The sequence below is a fragment of the Piliocolobus tephrosceles genome, chromosome 6 (assembly GCF_002776525.5).
Source record: "Piliocolobus tephrosceles isolate RC106 chromosome 6, ASM277652v3, whole genome shotgun sequence".
NCBI classification, from domain to species: Eukaryota; Metazoa; Chordata; class Mammalia; order Primates; family Cercopithecidae; genus Piliocolobus; species Piliocolobus tephrosceles.
In genome coordinates, this window is record NC_045439.1 from 76,970,613 (window position 1) to 76,987,688 (window position 17,076).

Genomic DNA, 17,076 nt, shown 5'->3' on the forward strand with positions numbered 1-17,076 from the left:
TATTTATTTATTTATTTATTTATTTATTTATTTATTTATTTATTTATGTGATGGAGTCTCACTCTGTCACCGGACTGGAGTGCAGTGGCATGATCTTGGCTCACTGCAGCCTCTGCCTCCTGGGTTCAGGTGATTCTCCTGCCTCAGCCTCCCGAGTAGCTGGGACTACAGGCACGTGCCACCACGCCTAATTTTTTGTATTTTTAGTAGAGACAGGGTTTCACTGTGTTAGCAGGATGGTCTGGATCATCTCCTGACCTTGTGATCTGCCTGCTTTGGCCTCCTGAAGTTCTGGGATTACAGGCATGAGCCACCGCACCTGGCCAAGACTGTCATTAATTTCTATTTTAATGTCTCATTTGGAATCAGAAATTTGTTTTAAAAACGAATAAAAATCCAAGTTAGAAGTTCAACTAATATATTAAAAAGCAAACTAAAAAATTAGTGTTTTACATTTCTCATCAAGAGCTCAATAAAATATGGAAAAAAAATTTTTACTTTTAAGTAGTGAATATATACATTATTTGATGTCTATTATATATTGGATTTTCTATTTTTGTCATTTAGAGAACAACTTTTAAGATAGTGACAAAGTATTCATTATTTAATGTACTTATGTGAACTGATATCAAGTGGTGTGCTTAAAGTCAAGTCAACATAGTCTTAGAAATTATGTTTTTACTTTTTAATTTTTTTTTTCAGTAAAATCTGAAATTAGAGTACTGTATTTTGCCTATTTTTTTTTCTTGGAAAGAAACTTGCTTGTGATTAAATAATTTTTTAATTTAACTTTGCTCTTTTTAGGGATTGGCCAAGGTGTCCCTGTGGTGGCACTTATATTTGAGGGTGGGCCAAATGTTATCCTCACAGTTCTTGAATATCTTCAGGAAAGCCCCCCTGTTCCAGTAGTTGTATGTGAAGGAACAGGCAGAGCTGCAGATCTACTAGCATATATTCATAAACAAACAGAAGAAGGAGGGTAAGTGTATGACAACATTTTAATTTATTTTATTTATTTATTTATTTATTTATGATACGAAGTCTTGCTCTATCTCCCAGCCTGGATGGAGTGCAATGGTGCAGTCTTGGTATACTACAACCTCCGCCTCCCAGGTTTAAGTGCTTCTCCTGCCACAGCCTCCCAAGTAGCTGGGATTACATGCATGAACCACCATGTCTGGCTAATTTTTGTATTTTTTTTAGTAGAGATGGGGTTTCACTGTCTTGGCCAGGCTAGTCTTGAATTCCTGACCTCAAGGGATCCACCCACCTCAGCCTCCCAAAGTGCTGGGATTACAGGTGTGAGCCACCGTGCCTGGCCCATTTTAATTAATTTATTAAAGTGGCTTGTGGTATTTAGAATACAGTGTTGGATTCCTTCCTGTGTTTTATGAACATGAAAATTTTAAGTTTAATACAGTACTTTGTTAAGCGTTGAGGAAATAGCCTGACTCATATGTTATTGGAAGAAATTAAAACCATCTTCATGGAACACAATTTTGTAAGATCTATCAAACCTAGAGGCACTTATCTTTTAACCTAGTAGTTTCATTTCTGGGAATTGTTCCTACAGGTGTACATCTGTGAAATAATGTATGTATAAAGCTACTCATTATGGGGTTCTTTGTAAAAGATTGAAACAAAATAGAACATGAGAAGACTAGATTAGTTATGGTGTATCTATACAAAGAAATGGCTTATAGCTGAGTAAGGATGGTTTTGAGGAGATTACCAAAATATGTATATGCAAAAAGGAAGGTGCAGAGCAGCATATATATTGTGCCACTTTTTATATAGAATAAAAGGAGAGGGGATAATTATTTGTATATGCAGAAAGATATCTTGGAAAGTTATATAAGTAAATGATTCCTGAAAATAGTTGTGATAGAACTGGGCAGATGAAAGACAGTGGGAAGGAGACTTTCACTATTAATTTTAATATTTTAGCATTTATATTTTCTGCTATATTTTTGAGCCATGAGAATGTATTAAGTATTCAAAAAAGAAAAATGTGAGTGCCTATGTTTAAGAACATCGTGGTGGAATACTAGTTTATACATCATAATATCTTCAAATTATTTTTATACAGTATCTTATGTGAGTACTGATATTGCCACATATACTTTTTGATAAAATTCACAAAGTAATTCAAAGAGAAAAATCACTCCATTTCATTTATTTTCCTTCTAAGATTTGTGTTGGGAGTCTCATGAAGGAGAAAATAATCCCACCCAAGGTGAAGTATGTAATGTTAATACATTGTTTTCAAAGGTCTTACATGAATCTACCTGTACTTCATATTGGTCTTACAAATAATGGAAGATGAAATCAGGGAATTATGTTTCCTTTTATTCCAGGAATCTTCCTGATGCAGCAGAGCCTGATATTATTTCCACTATCAAAAAAACATTTAACTTTGGCCAGAATGAAGCAGTTCATTTATTTCAAACACTGATGGAGTGCATGAAAAGAAAGGAGCTTGTGAGTGGACTTCAGCTGATAGGCCTTTTTTCTTTCATTCAAAATACATTCTAAATTTGTGAAATACGTTTGTTTTTATTTGGATTTTAAACTTTGAAATCTTTATTAACTGTAAAAATACATCATTTATTGGTCTGTTCAAGTTGAGAGGTATCATAGAAGGAGGCCTGTAGATTTTTAAACGGTATTGAAACTGTGTATTTGTGCTTCTGTTTTAGGAAAAGTTTTAGGAAAAGTAACTAGGTCTCAACAGATAATGTTCGGTACCAAGGAAGAACTATAAAGAGTTGTTTATGGTTTCTGTAATAAAATATTTTGAAAAAAATTTTTAATGTGCTTAAGCCTATTAAAGATCAGTGCTGCTTTGTTTCAGTCATGTAAACATGGGCTTAAGTTTTCAGAGATAAAATTTTTTAGCAAGCCTATAAATAGATATATAACATGATTTGATTTGCTGTATTTTTCATTGCAAGTTTTTGTAAACTATGAAATAAAGTTGGCCAAAAATTTTGTATTGTGGTTATAATAATGTTTCACTTTCTTTTCTTTGTTTTTTTTTTTGTTTGTTTGTTTGTTTTTTGTTTTTTGGTTTTTTGAGACAGAGTCTTGCTCCATTGCTCAAGCTGGAGTGCTGTGGTGCAATCTCAGCTCACTGCAACCTCCGTCTCCTGGGTGCAAGCGATTCTCTCCCGCCTCAGCCTCCCAAGTAACTGGGACTACAGGCATACACCATCATGCCTGGCTAATTTTTGTATTTTCCCTAGAGACAGTGTTTCACTGTGTTGGCCAGGTTGGTCTCAAACTCCTAACCTCAGGTGATCCACCCGCTTTGGCCTCCCAAATTGCTGGGATTACAAGCATGAGCCATAGGCCTGGCCATCTTTCACTTTATGAAAAATGTTATTAAATTACAATTTCTGAAATGCTGCTATGTTTCAAGTAATTTAAGGACATTTACAGTAAAAAGACTGACCAAAACATTTATCTTTCAAGAATACATACATTATGTGAACATGTAAATGTTCATTCTGTGGAAGGAACTGTAGGATTTATTTACCCTGATAAAGAATCTATAGCCTCAGCCCCTAAATTTCTTACTTTAGTAAGGGCCATAAGATAGGTCAGAATATCATATGAAAGCAAATATTTTTAGTATTTTTGCCATTTTATTTGGTAAATGATAAAGTTTTTTAAATTTTTTGGTTTTTTTGGTTGAAATAAAGTTACTAACTGTATACATAAATATATTATGTGTATGTATGTTTATGTATACATAATACATAGATTCCTAGATGCATATATATGTATTTTGCCCCCCCATAGAGTTTGATGTTACTGGGTCTTCTGATGCCTTTGTTTTAAAAATATAAAGGCATAATGTTATGAATTTATCTTTAAATAGATCACTGTTTTCCATATTGGGTCAGATGAACATCAAGATATAGATGTAGCAATACTTACTGCACTGCTAAAAGGTAAGCCTCTAAGAACTTTTTTATTTGTAAAACCTTTTATTTATTTTATGTATGGATGTGTGTGTGTGTATGTATATATGTGTATGTATGTAAAATATAGAAACTTTTAACATGGCTAAATACTTGCAAAGTGAATTTTCAATCATTTTTCTTTGTGAAAAATACAATGTTGGTTTCCTTGGCAGTAAGGTAACTTTTGATTTAATCTTGTAGAATTTAAAAAATAAAAGTTTTTAGCAAGGTTTATGCCACCAAACCTATTTAATAGTCCTATTAAGAATGTCTAACATCCTGAGCCAGGCACTGTGGCTCACACCTGTGATCCCAACACTTTGAGAGCCAAAGCAGGAGGATCACTTGAGGCCAGGAGTTCAAGACCAGCCTAGACAAGATAGACCCATCTCTACAAAAAATTTAAAAATTACCTGGGCATGGTGGCATGTGCCAGTAGTCCCAGCTACTTGGGAGGTTGAGGTGGAATCACTTGAGCCTGGAAGGTCGAGGCTGCAGTGAGCTGTGATCATGCCGCTGTACTCCAGTCTGGGCAACAGAGCAAGACCCTATTTCACAACAAACAAAAATTAGCTGGGCATGGTGGTGTGCACTCTGTAGTCCCAGCTGTTCAGGAGGCTGAAGCGGAAGGATTGCTTGAGCCTAGGGTTTGAGGTTACAGTGAGCCATTATCACACCACTGCACTCCAGCCTGGGTGAGAGCAAGATCCTGTCTCTAAAAATAAATAAAAATGTGTCACTTTCTTAATCAACTGAAAAATAAGTGTTTAAAGGTTATAAAGCATTAGTTGATAGAATTTAAAGATAGGATTTTAAAACATGCTGTCTTCATTATGAAGGGAAAGTTTGAAAACTAGTGGTATCTTCTAGGACTAAGGGATTGAAGCACACACACACACTGATCCTCTCATTGTCTCCCCAAAGACATCCAGCAGATACAACAACATTATAGTGAAATATCTTCTCAGAAATTAGGAACTATGACAGTATCCCATCTGTCTACCTGAAAGTTAGTGTGGAGTGATTTGCAGGAACCCATCACATTAAGAGGATACTGTCCTTTTATTTACAAGAATTTTCTTGCATATTAGACCATAATAAATTGCCAATATATTAAGCATTTTTAAAATACTGTGATAAAATATATTTATATCATCTGGGATCATGGTATCTAGAGATCACAAGTGATAGGAAACCTAGAAAACAAAAAGGAAAAAAAGATAATAAATGGGATTGCATAAAAATAAGGCTGCATCGGCTGACTCACCCTGTAATCCCAGCAATTTGGGAGACTGAGGCAGGTGGATGACTTGAGGTCAGGAGTTCAAGATCATCCTGGCCAACATGGCGAAACCTCGTCTCTACTAATAATACAAAAATTAGCCGGGGGTGGTAGTGGGAGCCTTTAGTCCCAGCTACTCTGGAGGCTGAGGCACAAGAATTGCTTGAACTGGGAGGCAAGAGGTTGCAGTGAGCCAGGATCACACCACTGCACTACAGCCTGGGTGACAGAGTAAACTGTGTCTCAGAAAAATAAATAAATAAATAAAAAGGTTAAAAAGAAAGTACCATATTCATTATTTACCACGTACCTTTCTGTGTATTAACCACTGTATTTAAGTGGTTTACATTATTTCATTTTATTCCTACGAGTCAGATTTCCTGTGGTTTTACTCATTTTATAGATGAGGAAACTAAGGAGTAGAAATGTTGAAGTGGAGGGATCAAAAAGAGCTGTTAAAAATTAAGAAAAAGATGACTACCTCGTGGAAAAATGGGTCAGAACTTATGTAATAGATAATTAGTAGAAGAATCCAAATACTTAGAGAAAATACGGAAGGATGGCCAATGTTACAGTAATACATTTTGGGGAGGCTGAGACAAGCAGATCGCTTGAGCCCAGGAGTTTGAGATCAGTCTGGGCAACTTGGCAAAACCCTGTCTCTACAAAAAATACAAAAATTAGCCTGGTGTGGTGCCATGCACCAGTGGTCCCAGCTACTTGAGAGGCTGAGGTGGGAGGGTCAGTTGAGCCCAGGAGGCAGAGGTTGCAGTGAACCAAGCCCACGCCACTGCACCCCAGCCTGGACAACAGGGAGAGACTTGGTCTCAAAAAAGAAAAGAAGGAAACTCCCCTCTCCATGGCACATGGAGAAATGGTTATGGTTGTACCCCTCCCCTGGTAGATGGTAGAAGCGATCTGAAGTATTTTGGAGTATATCAAAAACCTTAAAGTATATATCCTTGTACCTAGTAATTTGACTTCTAGAATATCATCCTATTTGAATAATCAAGCATGTGCACAAAAAACATACTCAGCAAAAAATTCAAAATAACTTGAATATCTACCATTTGAAGTATTTGTTAAATAAATTGTGGCTCACCTAAGTATATATAAGGTAGATTTATACATAATTTTAAGAAGAACCAAGGTACGATATCCAGGTACATAAAGCAAGCTACTGAACTGAACACTTTTGTAGTTCGAACCCATTTTTGAATAAAAAATGGAAAGTTTATGTATGGGCTTGTATATGCACAGAAAAGTACCTGACAGGCTGCTTTCAGAATCCTGATAGTGCTCTCTCTGTGATAGAAACAGTTCATCTTCGTTTTCTTCTCGTTTTTCTGCATTTCTAAATGTTCGCAATGAATGGGAATATGTTGTTTGTAGTTGGAAAGGTAAAATTCTTAACCCTGGGGCTTATCTTATCTCTCTGAGGCAGGCTGCTTCTGAATGGTGGCTGACACCAACTGTGTAAGTTAACTGAAGAATGGTGGGGAGATGTCATAAATGTTTGTGCTGGGCACTGTGGCTCACACTTATAATCCCAGCACATTGGGAGGCCCAAGTGGCAGGATCACTTGAGGTCGGGAGTTTGAGACCCGCCTGGTCAACAAGTGAGACTCTGTCTCTACAAAAAGTTAAAAAATTAGCTGGATGTGGTGGTGCTCATCTGTAGTCTCAGCTACTCAGGAGCTAAGGCGGGAGGTACACTTGAACCCAGGAATTCGAGGCTGCAGTGAGCCATGATCACCTTTGCCCTTTATCCTGAGCAACAGACCAAGACCCCATCTCTTAAAAAAAAAAAAAAAGTGTTCACCTTTTAATGGAGATAAATTAATTGAACTTGTCAACTATTTTCTTTATTCGATTAGGTACTAATGCATCTGCATTTGACCAGCTTATCCTTACATTGGCATGGGATAGAGTTGACATTGCCAAAAATCATGTATTTGTTTATGGACAGCAGTGGCTGGTATGTAAATAATCTACATACACAATACAATTAAATTACACTAAGTAATAAAAAAGTATTTGCGGGAACTGTGAACTGACTTGACATTTTACTTTTCTGCCAATAGTTCAAAAATAGTTTAGCTAAGTCTTTCTACACCATTCCGATCCAGTTTAGGATTTAATATATGCCTCTAGATAAAACCTTATTTTTTTATAGAGTATATAGATCTCTAAGAATCTTAGAACTGAAAGAAGCTTTGGAACTCATGCTCTGTATACAAGAGAATCCATTCTAGCATTCCTTGTGATGTTTAGACCTATTCTTTTTTTAATCTTCCTCATCCTACTAAATGGGAACAACTTCTTCTAGTTTCTAAGGTGAGAATCTTTAGTGTTTTACTTTTCTCTTTCTCATGTATTCCAATCCAATTCCATCTGTAAATCTTGTCAGATCTACTTTCAAAATACCTAATTTTATCATCCTGGTCTAGTCTATCATCATCCTTCTTTTGTGTTATTTCAGTAGCATACTTTTTGGTTTCACTACTCTCATACTTGCTGTCCTTTTACGAACAGGAGATGAATCACATTCCATTTACTTAGAGCATAATCTAGAGCCTTACAAGCTACTACTATCCCCTTTGCTCTTTTTTATCTAACCTTGTTGGCGTTCTTGCTCTTCTTTGAACATATCAAGCATGCTCCTATCTCTAGGCTTTGTACTTGCCTGTCTCTCTATCTTAACATTCTTCCCTAGATACCCACGTGGGCTTAATTCCTCCTATCTTTCTGGCCTCTAACCAAATGTCTCCTCTTTGGACTTCCTCTGTCCACCCTATTTTAATAGCATCCTCCTAAACCAGCATTCTTCCCTGCTATTTTTTTCTAACTTTTGTCGCCATCTGACAAACCATATAATGTAGCTATTATTTATTGTTTGTTTGTCTTTCTCCTAGAAAGTAAACTTTCTGAGGGCAAGAATATTTTTCAGTTTTGTTGACTACTGTATTGACAGCTTGGTATGTAGTAATCACTTAAAATTTTGTTACATGCCTGAATCAATAGGAGGCTGGGCAGATTAAATGTTCATCTGTACCTTGAAGTATTACCAGCCTTTACAGAGGACGAACTAGATCCTTTTTGTCCACATAGTAAATATAAACAGCAAATTGCAGAAAAATATGCACAGTATGATCTTAATTGTGGCAAATTCTCCTTATGAATGTATAAACATTCATGCATATCTACATGTACTGTGTTGTAATAGTACCTTTCTAAAACTGTTAACATGGGATTCCTCTTGGAGAGATGAGGGCTGGAGGAGAGAAAGTTTTATTTTATACCATTTTGTAGTGTTTGATTTTTTTTTTTTTTAACCATGGAAGTGTATTTCCTATATAGCAATAAAAAAACAGTTTATTTAGTCACTTCTCCTCTTGCAGGACTACAGAGGAAAAAAATTAATGTTAATCATTTGTGGTGATGGCTATAACCAACCTTATTTTTCCCTTGAATAATTTCACTGGATTTTGTTCTCCTCAGATGTAAAGGCTTGGATGAAGCATTTATCTTCTGTGTATATGTGGTTTGTCTGATGGATTTTTTCTGCATAATGTTACCTATTTGATTTTGTGCTTCTTGCTAAACTTAGAATTTGCAGAACAGTTATTTTTCTTTTTTCTTCTTACTTGCCAGGAGTTCAGTATGCATTGAGTGATTGAGGAAATGCTCCTTACAAAGCAGACACTTTTTTTTTTTAAATGGTCTCTTTTTTCCCCTCAGATATGAAAATTAAGTTTTTGTTCTAGGGCAGTGATTATAAACACAGATAGAATGTTCTTGTTTTAAAAACAATAATTTTGTTATATCTCGTTTTATTCTACTAAAGTGAAATTTCATAATTACATGAATTAAGAATATATGTATAATGCCCTAACAGTAATAAGACAGAAAAAATGATTTATAATAAAAAACAAATGTTTCAGTATACAGATGTTCAAGATTGGCAATATAAAACACATAATAAGTCAGATGCCTGCAGTTATAATAAGAATCAGTGTAAATGCTGCAGTTATACATACTAATACAAGTATGTTGTTGGTAACTTAAATATCCTGGGGAACAGATAAACATCCTTTGCAAGTGTAGGACAAAGAAAGACCAAGTGGGCACTAGAATAATGTTAGAATATTACTGTTAGAATAAGTAATAACGTCAGGATTATTTGTATGTGATAAGAGAAGGAAATAATCTTAAGTAAAATAATAGTAACATGCCATGATAAACTACAGCCTATTAATGTAGAGAAAACTAAGAAGTATTATTTTCTTGGAAATCAAGCCTTATTTTTAAGCATGTGAAAATATTTTCCTTGTGACAGAATTGAGTATTGAAAAATGTCACAGAAAACATACCTTGCATCTTTAAATGACATCATGTAAAAGGCATACATTTCATCAGTATATACTTAAAATAGGCCTAGGTGTGGTGGCTTATGCCTCTTAATTCCAGTACTGTGGGATGCTGAGGTAGGAAGATCACTTGAGGCCAGGAGTCTGAGACCTGTCCCTATTTAAAAAAAAAAATAGAAGAAAAAGAAAAAAGGCAGGTACAGGGGCACACACCTGTAGTTCTTAGCTACGTGGGAGGCTGAGGTGGGAACATCCCTTGAACCCCCGAGTTTGAGGCTGCAGTGAGCTATGATTGTGCCACTGGGTGACAGAATGAGACCCTGTCTCAAAAAATAGAGAGTATATACTTTAAAATATCATGAAGACTGTATCCTTGCTAGGTGATGTAAATTGAAGATAGATTGGAGAAAGAAATGGTAATACAAGTTCCTCTAGAGAAGTTGTGTAGTTGTGTGTTAAACCTCTGAAGATAGAATAAGATTGGAAAATAATGGGTAATAAAACCAGTGGTTTTGTATTGATTTTTGCCACAAAGATGTTTTTAGTAATGTGGCACTAAATTTTTAAAAATGGCCGGGCGCGGTGGCTCAAGCCTGTAATCCCAGCACTTTGGGAGGCCGAGACGGGCGGATCACGAGGTCAGGAGATCGAGACCATCCTGGCTAACACGGTGAAACCCCGTCTCTACTAAAAATACAAAAACTAGCTGGGCGAGGTGGCGGGCGCCTGTAGTCTCAGCTACTCGGGAGGCTGAGGCAGGAGAATGGCGTGAACCCGGGAGGCGGAGCTTGCAGTGAGCTGAGATCCGGCCACTGCACTCCAGTCCGGGTGACAGAGCAAGACTCCGCCTCAAAAAATAAATAAATAAATAAATAAATTAATTAATTAATTAATTTTTTAAAATACACAGAAATATGCAAAATATTAAAAAATATACAGACTATATTAAAACAACCTTTATTAATAAAACTCAGTGAAATACCTACATTTTGTGTCTCTACTAATTTACCAATATTTGATTTGGAAGTCTGTTGAAGTCTATAAAATAGGCTTTAATATATAAAGGACAGCTACAAATGCTGAATGATACAGATGTGTTATATTAAGCACAAATGACATAAGTTGTACTGCTGTCAAGTGATTTCTTTTCCCTAATGATGAATGATTTCTTTTAAAGTTCTGAAGAAAACTAAGTACAATTTTGCCTGACTTACCTGGTGGTTGTATTTTTGGAAAATTCATTGTAGAACAAAAACCATAATGATACACTTTGTGTTCATTTGTAAGGCGGAATTACTGGTTTTTCACTCATGAACATGTAACAGGATAATAAAAAGTTTTGTGGGATGTGGGATAGTTTCTTTTTGAGTAGAATTCTCCAGCATATTGCTTGATTTCTGATGTCCCTTGACCCTACCTATTAAATGTTAGTAACAGCACTCAATTATTGAAATAATCCTTACCACAAAACCTTCCCTAAACACCGAGAGCATTGCTTTAAGGTATTCTTTCCCAAGATTTAATTGATGATGGATTCTGTTTTTCCCCCCACGTAACATTTATTCTCCTACAGAAGTAGTGTTTGTGGAATATTCTTTAAGAAATGTTGTTCTAGAGAGGTCTTTTAATCTATTCCCTAAACACCTTAAGTCTTACTAGCTTTTTACTGTGTTGCATCTTTCTAATTTTGTTCTAAAACTGTTGGGAACAAATTAAATATAAATCCTAAGGACTTAACATTTAAAAGTGTTTGTATAATTAGAATATGTGAAATATATACTTATTAAATTTGATACTCCTAGGTTGGATCCTTGGAACAAGCTATGCTTGATGCTCTTGTAATGGATAGAGTTGCATTTGTAAAACTTCTTATTGAAAATGGAGTAAGCATGCATAAATTCCTTACCATTCCAAGACTGGAAGAACTTTACAACACTGTAAGTCTACATTAAAATTCTTTATTGACTACATTTTATCTTTTGGGAAATGTTACTTTACCTGAATATAGCCGTTCCTATTGATAAAACCCTTAATGTCTTCCTTGGTTATATGAAAAAATTATAGCCAGTCTTAGTATGGATTGGTTGTATTACAGTCTGAAACCCTTTCCTTGGTTTTAGAACCCATTCCCTGTCACCATACTCACATACGGCTATTAAGCCTACCTCTCTTTCTTATGTCTCCCTTTCCCTCCCCTCACCCCTTTTTAAAACTATAGGATCAACTTCTTAATTATAGGGTGATTATGTTTCTTTTGACTCTGTTGTCTAATGGAGGAATTATGCATTGCTTTTTGCTCTTTTTTTACATTCATTGTTTGACCTCATGGTATACCCCTTTTAGCTTACATACTGTTTTCATTTTTTTGTAAAGGACTCCTGAAAACTTATTATTCTTGTCACAAAGACTTTCTCATTTTATTCCAAATTTTTATTATCATTAGCATTGAAGATATACTACCCTTCTTAGTGGTTTTCTGTTGAATGTGAGTTTACTACCCAAATCCTTAACTTGATTTTCAAAGATCTTCATATATTGCCCCTGCTACTTTTCTCACTTGGCCTTTTTATTGCCCCCCAAATCCTGGGGGAGGGGGGAACGGCAGCAATAAGATGGCGAATGTCTACCTACTATTTACTAAAAATAAAAACTTTTTTTTTTTAGTTAGATGGAGTCTCACTCTGTCGCCAGGCTGGAGTGCAGTGGTGCCATCTTGGCTCTCTGCAAACTCCACCTCCCTGGTTCAAGTGATTCTCCTGCCTCAGCCTCCCAAGTAGCTGGGACTACAGGCATGTGCCACCGCACCCAGCTAATTTTTGTATTTTTAGTACAGTCGAGGTTTCACCATGTTGGCCAGGATGGTCTTGGTCTCTTGACCTCATAATCTGCCCGCCTCAGCCTCCCAAAGCACTGGGATTACAGGTGTGAGCCACGGCACCCAGCCAAAAATACAAACTATTTTTAAAAAAGCATTTGCTATTTTCACAGTGCTGGTCTGTTTTGCTTCCAGCTAATAACCTGTTTATTGAAATGTTGTTCATTGCTTAGAACTTAGCTCAAATGCCATGCCACTGGTTCCATGAAGGTTGGTGGCATAGTTAAGTACAATTATTATGTCTTTCCCTTTGGATTGTAAATTTCCTTAAAGTAGGTATTATATCTTATTTTCTCCCATTTTTTTCTTTTTTTGAGACAGAATCTCACTCTGTCGCCCAGGCTGGAGTGCAGTGGCATGATCTGGGCTCACTGCAACCTCTGCCTCCCGAGTTCAAGCAATTTTCCTGCCTCAGCCTCCTGAATAGCTGAGATTACAGGTGTGCGCCACCATGCCCAGCTGATTTTTGTATTTTTAGTGGAAATAGGGTTTTACCATGTTGACCAGGCTGGTCTTGAACTCCCAACTTCAGGTGATCCGCCTGCCTCAGCCTCCCAAAGTTCTGGGATTACAGGCATGAGCAACTGGGCCCAGCCTCCATTATTTTCTTTTAATAGTGCATAGCACATTTGCATTGACCTTTGTTGGCATTTTACTGTCCCTAGTGGATAGATGTAAAAATTAAAAGGATTGTTCATTGTGCTGTAGTAAGGTTTGTCCCTGAAATATAAAGCAATGTAAAATAATAAAAATAAGCATTGATCCCTTTAGCAAGGCAAGTAATTTTTAAATTATATAACTCAAAGGTCTTAAGAAAATACTGTAGTTACTTTTAGCATCAATTATTGATGAAGTTTTAAAACATTTAAGGGCTTGCAACATGATAAAGTAGTGGTTCTCAAACTTTTTAATTTCAGGGTTCCTTTACATTAAAATTATCGAGAACTTCAGAGAGCTTTTCTAAAGAGGTTTTGTTTATGTGTGTTGGTATTTTAGAATGTAAAAATGCGAGTTTTAAAAAATATTTGTTTTTATTAAAGTAGCAATTATGTTTACTTAAAATTTCTAAACTTATCCCGTTAACATAAATATTTATTTATATTTCTTTTTTCTTAAATTAGCACCCTTCTGCCTGATGTTTTTATTTTTATTTATTTTTTTAAGACGGAGTTTTGCTCTTGTCATCCAGGCTGGAGTGCAGTGGCACAATCTCGGCTCACTGCAACCTCCGCGTCCCAGATTCAAGCGATTCTCCTGGCTCAGCCTCCCGAGTAGGTAGGATTATAGATGCCCACCACCACACCCAGCTAATTTTTGTATTTTTAGTAGTGATGAGGTTTCATCATGTTGGCCAGGCTGGTCTTGAACTCCTGACTTAAGGTGATCCACCCACCTCGACCTGCCAAAGTGCTGGGATTACAGGCATGAGCCACCACGCCTAGCCTGCTATGTTTTTATTTTTAAAGAAAACAGAGGCCGGGCGCGGTGGCTCAAGCCTGTAATCCCAGCACTTTGGGAGGCCGAGACGGGCGGATCACGAGGTCAGGAGATCGAGACCATCCTGGCTAACCGGTGAAACCCCATCTCTACTAAAAAATACAAAAAACTAGCCGGGCGACGTGGCGGGCGCCTGTAGTCCCAGCTACTCGGGAGGCTGAGGCAGGAGAATGGCGTGAACCCGGGAGGCGGAGCTTGCAGTGAGCTGAGATCCGGCCACTGCACTCCAGCCCGGGCGACAGAGCGAGACTCTGTCTCAAAAAAAAAAAAAATTGCTGAGGAGAGGAAAACATTTTTGCAAATGTCTTTAAAGTCTAGCCTTATAAAAGCAGCTGGATTCTCATATTTGCTTCTGAATTTAATCTCACAATATCACACATCAGAAAGCTTCTGGAAAACTTCACCAAACACGGAGAGAATAAGAATGAAACAATACAAATAAAATTTTATTAATATGATTAGGAAAAAAGTCTTGATCTCATGGAACTCCCAAAGGAATCATGGGGGCTTCAGGTGTCCGCAGGTCACTTTGAGAATTACTGTGTTAAAGTACATTTATTATTTACTAACAGTTTATTTTTAATGGATAAACATTTAATAGAGTAGGATAAAATAGAATTTAAAAAATTCTAAGTGCCTTTGCATATGATTATATACTGTTGGAGAAAAATGCAATGAAATTCCCCAATACTCCCAAAATATGAGATGCTTCTTATTAACTTAGAAGAAACTCTTATTTTAAAAAGTTAACCTGTGGGGGAGACTTGGCAGAGAGAACTTAGCCCCTGAGTGGATAGACTAAATAAATTTATTTTTTATTTATTTTTTATTTTTTGGGGGATGAAGTTTTGCTCTTGTTGCCCAGGCTGGAGTGCAGTGGCGTGATCTCGGCTCACCGCAACCTCCGCCTCCCAGGTTCAAGCGATTCTTCTGCCTCAGCCTCCCGAGTAGGTGGGATTACAGGCATGCGCCACCACCCCGGGCTAATTTTGTGTTTTTTAGTAGAGACGGGGTTTCTCCATGTTGGTCAGGCTGGTCTCGAACTCCCAACCTCAGGAGATCCGCCCGCCTCGGCCTCCCAAAGTGCTGAGATTACAGGCTTGAGCCACCATGCCCGGCCCTAAATAAATATTGTAAAAAGAAGACAGAGCAAAGTAAAGTAAAGTATAATTTATATGCAATGTCAATTGTAGTCATCTTAGATATTATATAGAATTTGAAAGCCAGGAATATAAAAGAAAATAACTTTTTCTCCAAAGAAATAATGGTAGGTGGCTGGGTGCAGTGGCTCACGCCTGTAATCCCAGCACTTTGGGAGACAGAGGCAGGAGACCATCCTGGCTAACACAGTGAAACCCCGTCTCTACTGAAAATACAAAAAAATTAGCAGGGCGTGGTAGCGGCGGGCACCTGTAGTCCCAGCTACTTGGGAGGCTGAGGCAGGAGTATGGCGTGAACCTGGGGGGCGGAGCTTGCAGTGAGCCGAGATTGCACCCCTGCAGTCCAGCCTAGGCGACAGAGCGAGATTCCATCTCAAAAAAAAAAAAAAAAGAAAAGAAATAATGGTAGGTGCACCCAGTTAGATTTTTAAAAAAACATTTTACAAAGGAGATGTGATCAAAATAGAAAAATAGATTGAGTTGATTATTATAATAACTTATCATATAAAATATCAATACACGGGTGGCATTAAATCCCATTTGATAATTCTTTTAAACAATAGGATTTAAAGTATTTAGAAGTCTCTTGATTTGTGTCACCTGGAATTCATTGCATTAAATTTCAGACTGGTCAAATGACTACCTCAAGTCTTTTTGGGCCATTTGCTTCCTTCTTGGTCGAGGAGATAGATATTTGGCTATTTTTTCAAAATACAGACTGCCATCAAAATGAGATTACTAGAAAGGTAGAACTTGGATTAGTCCACTCTAACATTATATATTAAGAGAAGTAAGATAATGGCAAAATTATGGCATATATAAATGTTAAATCAGGGATGTCCAGTCTTTTGGCTTTCCTGAGCCACATTGGAAGAAGAATTGTCTTGGGCCATACATAAAATACACTAACACTAACAATAGCTGATGAGCTTAAAAAAAAAAATTGGAAAAAAAACTCATTGTTTTAGGAAAGTTTACAAATTTGTGTTGGGCCGCATTCAAAGCCTTCTTGGGCTGCATGCAGCCCGTGGGCTACAGGTTGGACAAGCTTGTGTTAAAGACTTGTTACCCAAAATATTTAAAGTCTCAGTACGTCTTTATTAGTGACGGAACAGAGGAACAGACATTTTAACAAAAAGAAAGGTATTGTACAGCGCCATTATCAATGAAATAAATGTAAATTTAAATTTAAGGTACAGTTGTAAAGTTGCAGTGTTGACATGACTTTTATGAAACAAAAAAGAATGTATCATTTTAGTGATACTCTAAGATTATTTGTTTTTTGGCAGTAAACGTGACAATTCTTTGTTGTTCTACTTTATGAATAGAACTTAAGGAAATAACTCCAAAACAGTGTAATTTATATAAGGAGGTTCTCAAAAATCCTGTAAACTTTAAATTATTTTAGAAGAAAAATAATAGTTTGCTGTAACTTTTTCTCCCTAAAGAAACAAGGTCCAACTAATCCAATGCTGTTTCATCTTGTTCGAGACGTCAAACAGGTAAAAGATTATTTTTGCTTTTGAAAAATGTTATTTTAAAAAATCATTTATATTTCATCTTTTTTTTTTAAAGCATTTAAATACATTTTGGAAATACCAATAAAATTAGTTTACAGAACAAGATAAAATGTGGGCTGAATTTGTGGTAAGAGAGGAGTAAAGAGCATAATGTATCAGAAAACAAGAAAAAAAGAGAATTTATGAAATTAAGACCACTGCCAGGCATGGGGGGTTCAAACCTGTAATCCCAGCATTTCGGCAAGTTGAGACTGGCGGATTGCTTGAGACCAGCCTGGGCAGCATGCTGAAATCCCATCTATACAAAAAGTTAAAAAAATTACCTGGGCATGGTGGTGCACACCTGTAGTACCAGCTACTTGGGAGGCTGAGATTGGAGGATTGCTTGAGGCCAGGAGGTGGAG

General features: G+C 36.7%; 1 protein-coding gene across 2 annotated transcripts in view; it reads left to right on the top strand.

Annotated features, from left to right (window-relative positions):
- The window catches only part of TRPM7 (transient receptor potential cation channel subfamily M member 7), a 128,143-nt gene that overhangs the window by 50,180 nt on the left and 60,887 nt on the right, over window positions 1-17,076 (top strand). For both annotated transcript variants that reach the window (XM_023227224.3, XM_023227225.1), the window contains exons 8-13: window positions 805-979; window positions 2,358-2,481; window positions 3,884-3,956; window positions 7,128-7,228; window positions 11,423-11,557; window positions 16,601-16,654. In XM_023227224.3, the coding sequence (XP_023082992.1) occupies window positions 805-979; window positions 2,358-2,481; window positions 3,884-3,956; window positions 7,128-7,228; window positions 11,423-11,557; window positions 16,601-16,654 (662 nt within the window). The remainder of the gene's footprint in view (window positions 1-804; window positions 980-2,357; window positions 2,482-3,883; window positions 3,957-7,127; window positions 7,229-11,422; window positions 11,558-16,600; window positions 16,655-17,076) is intronic.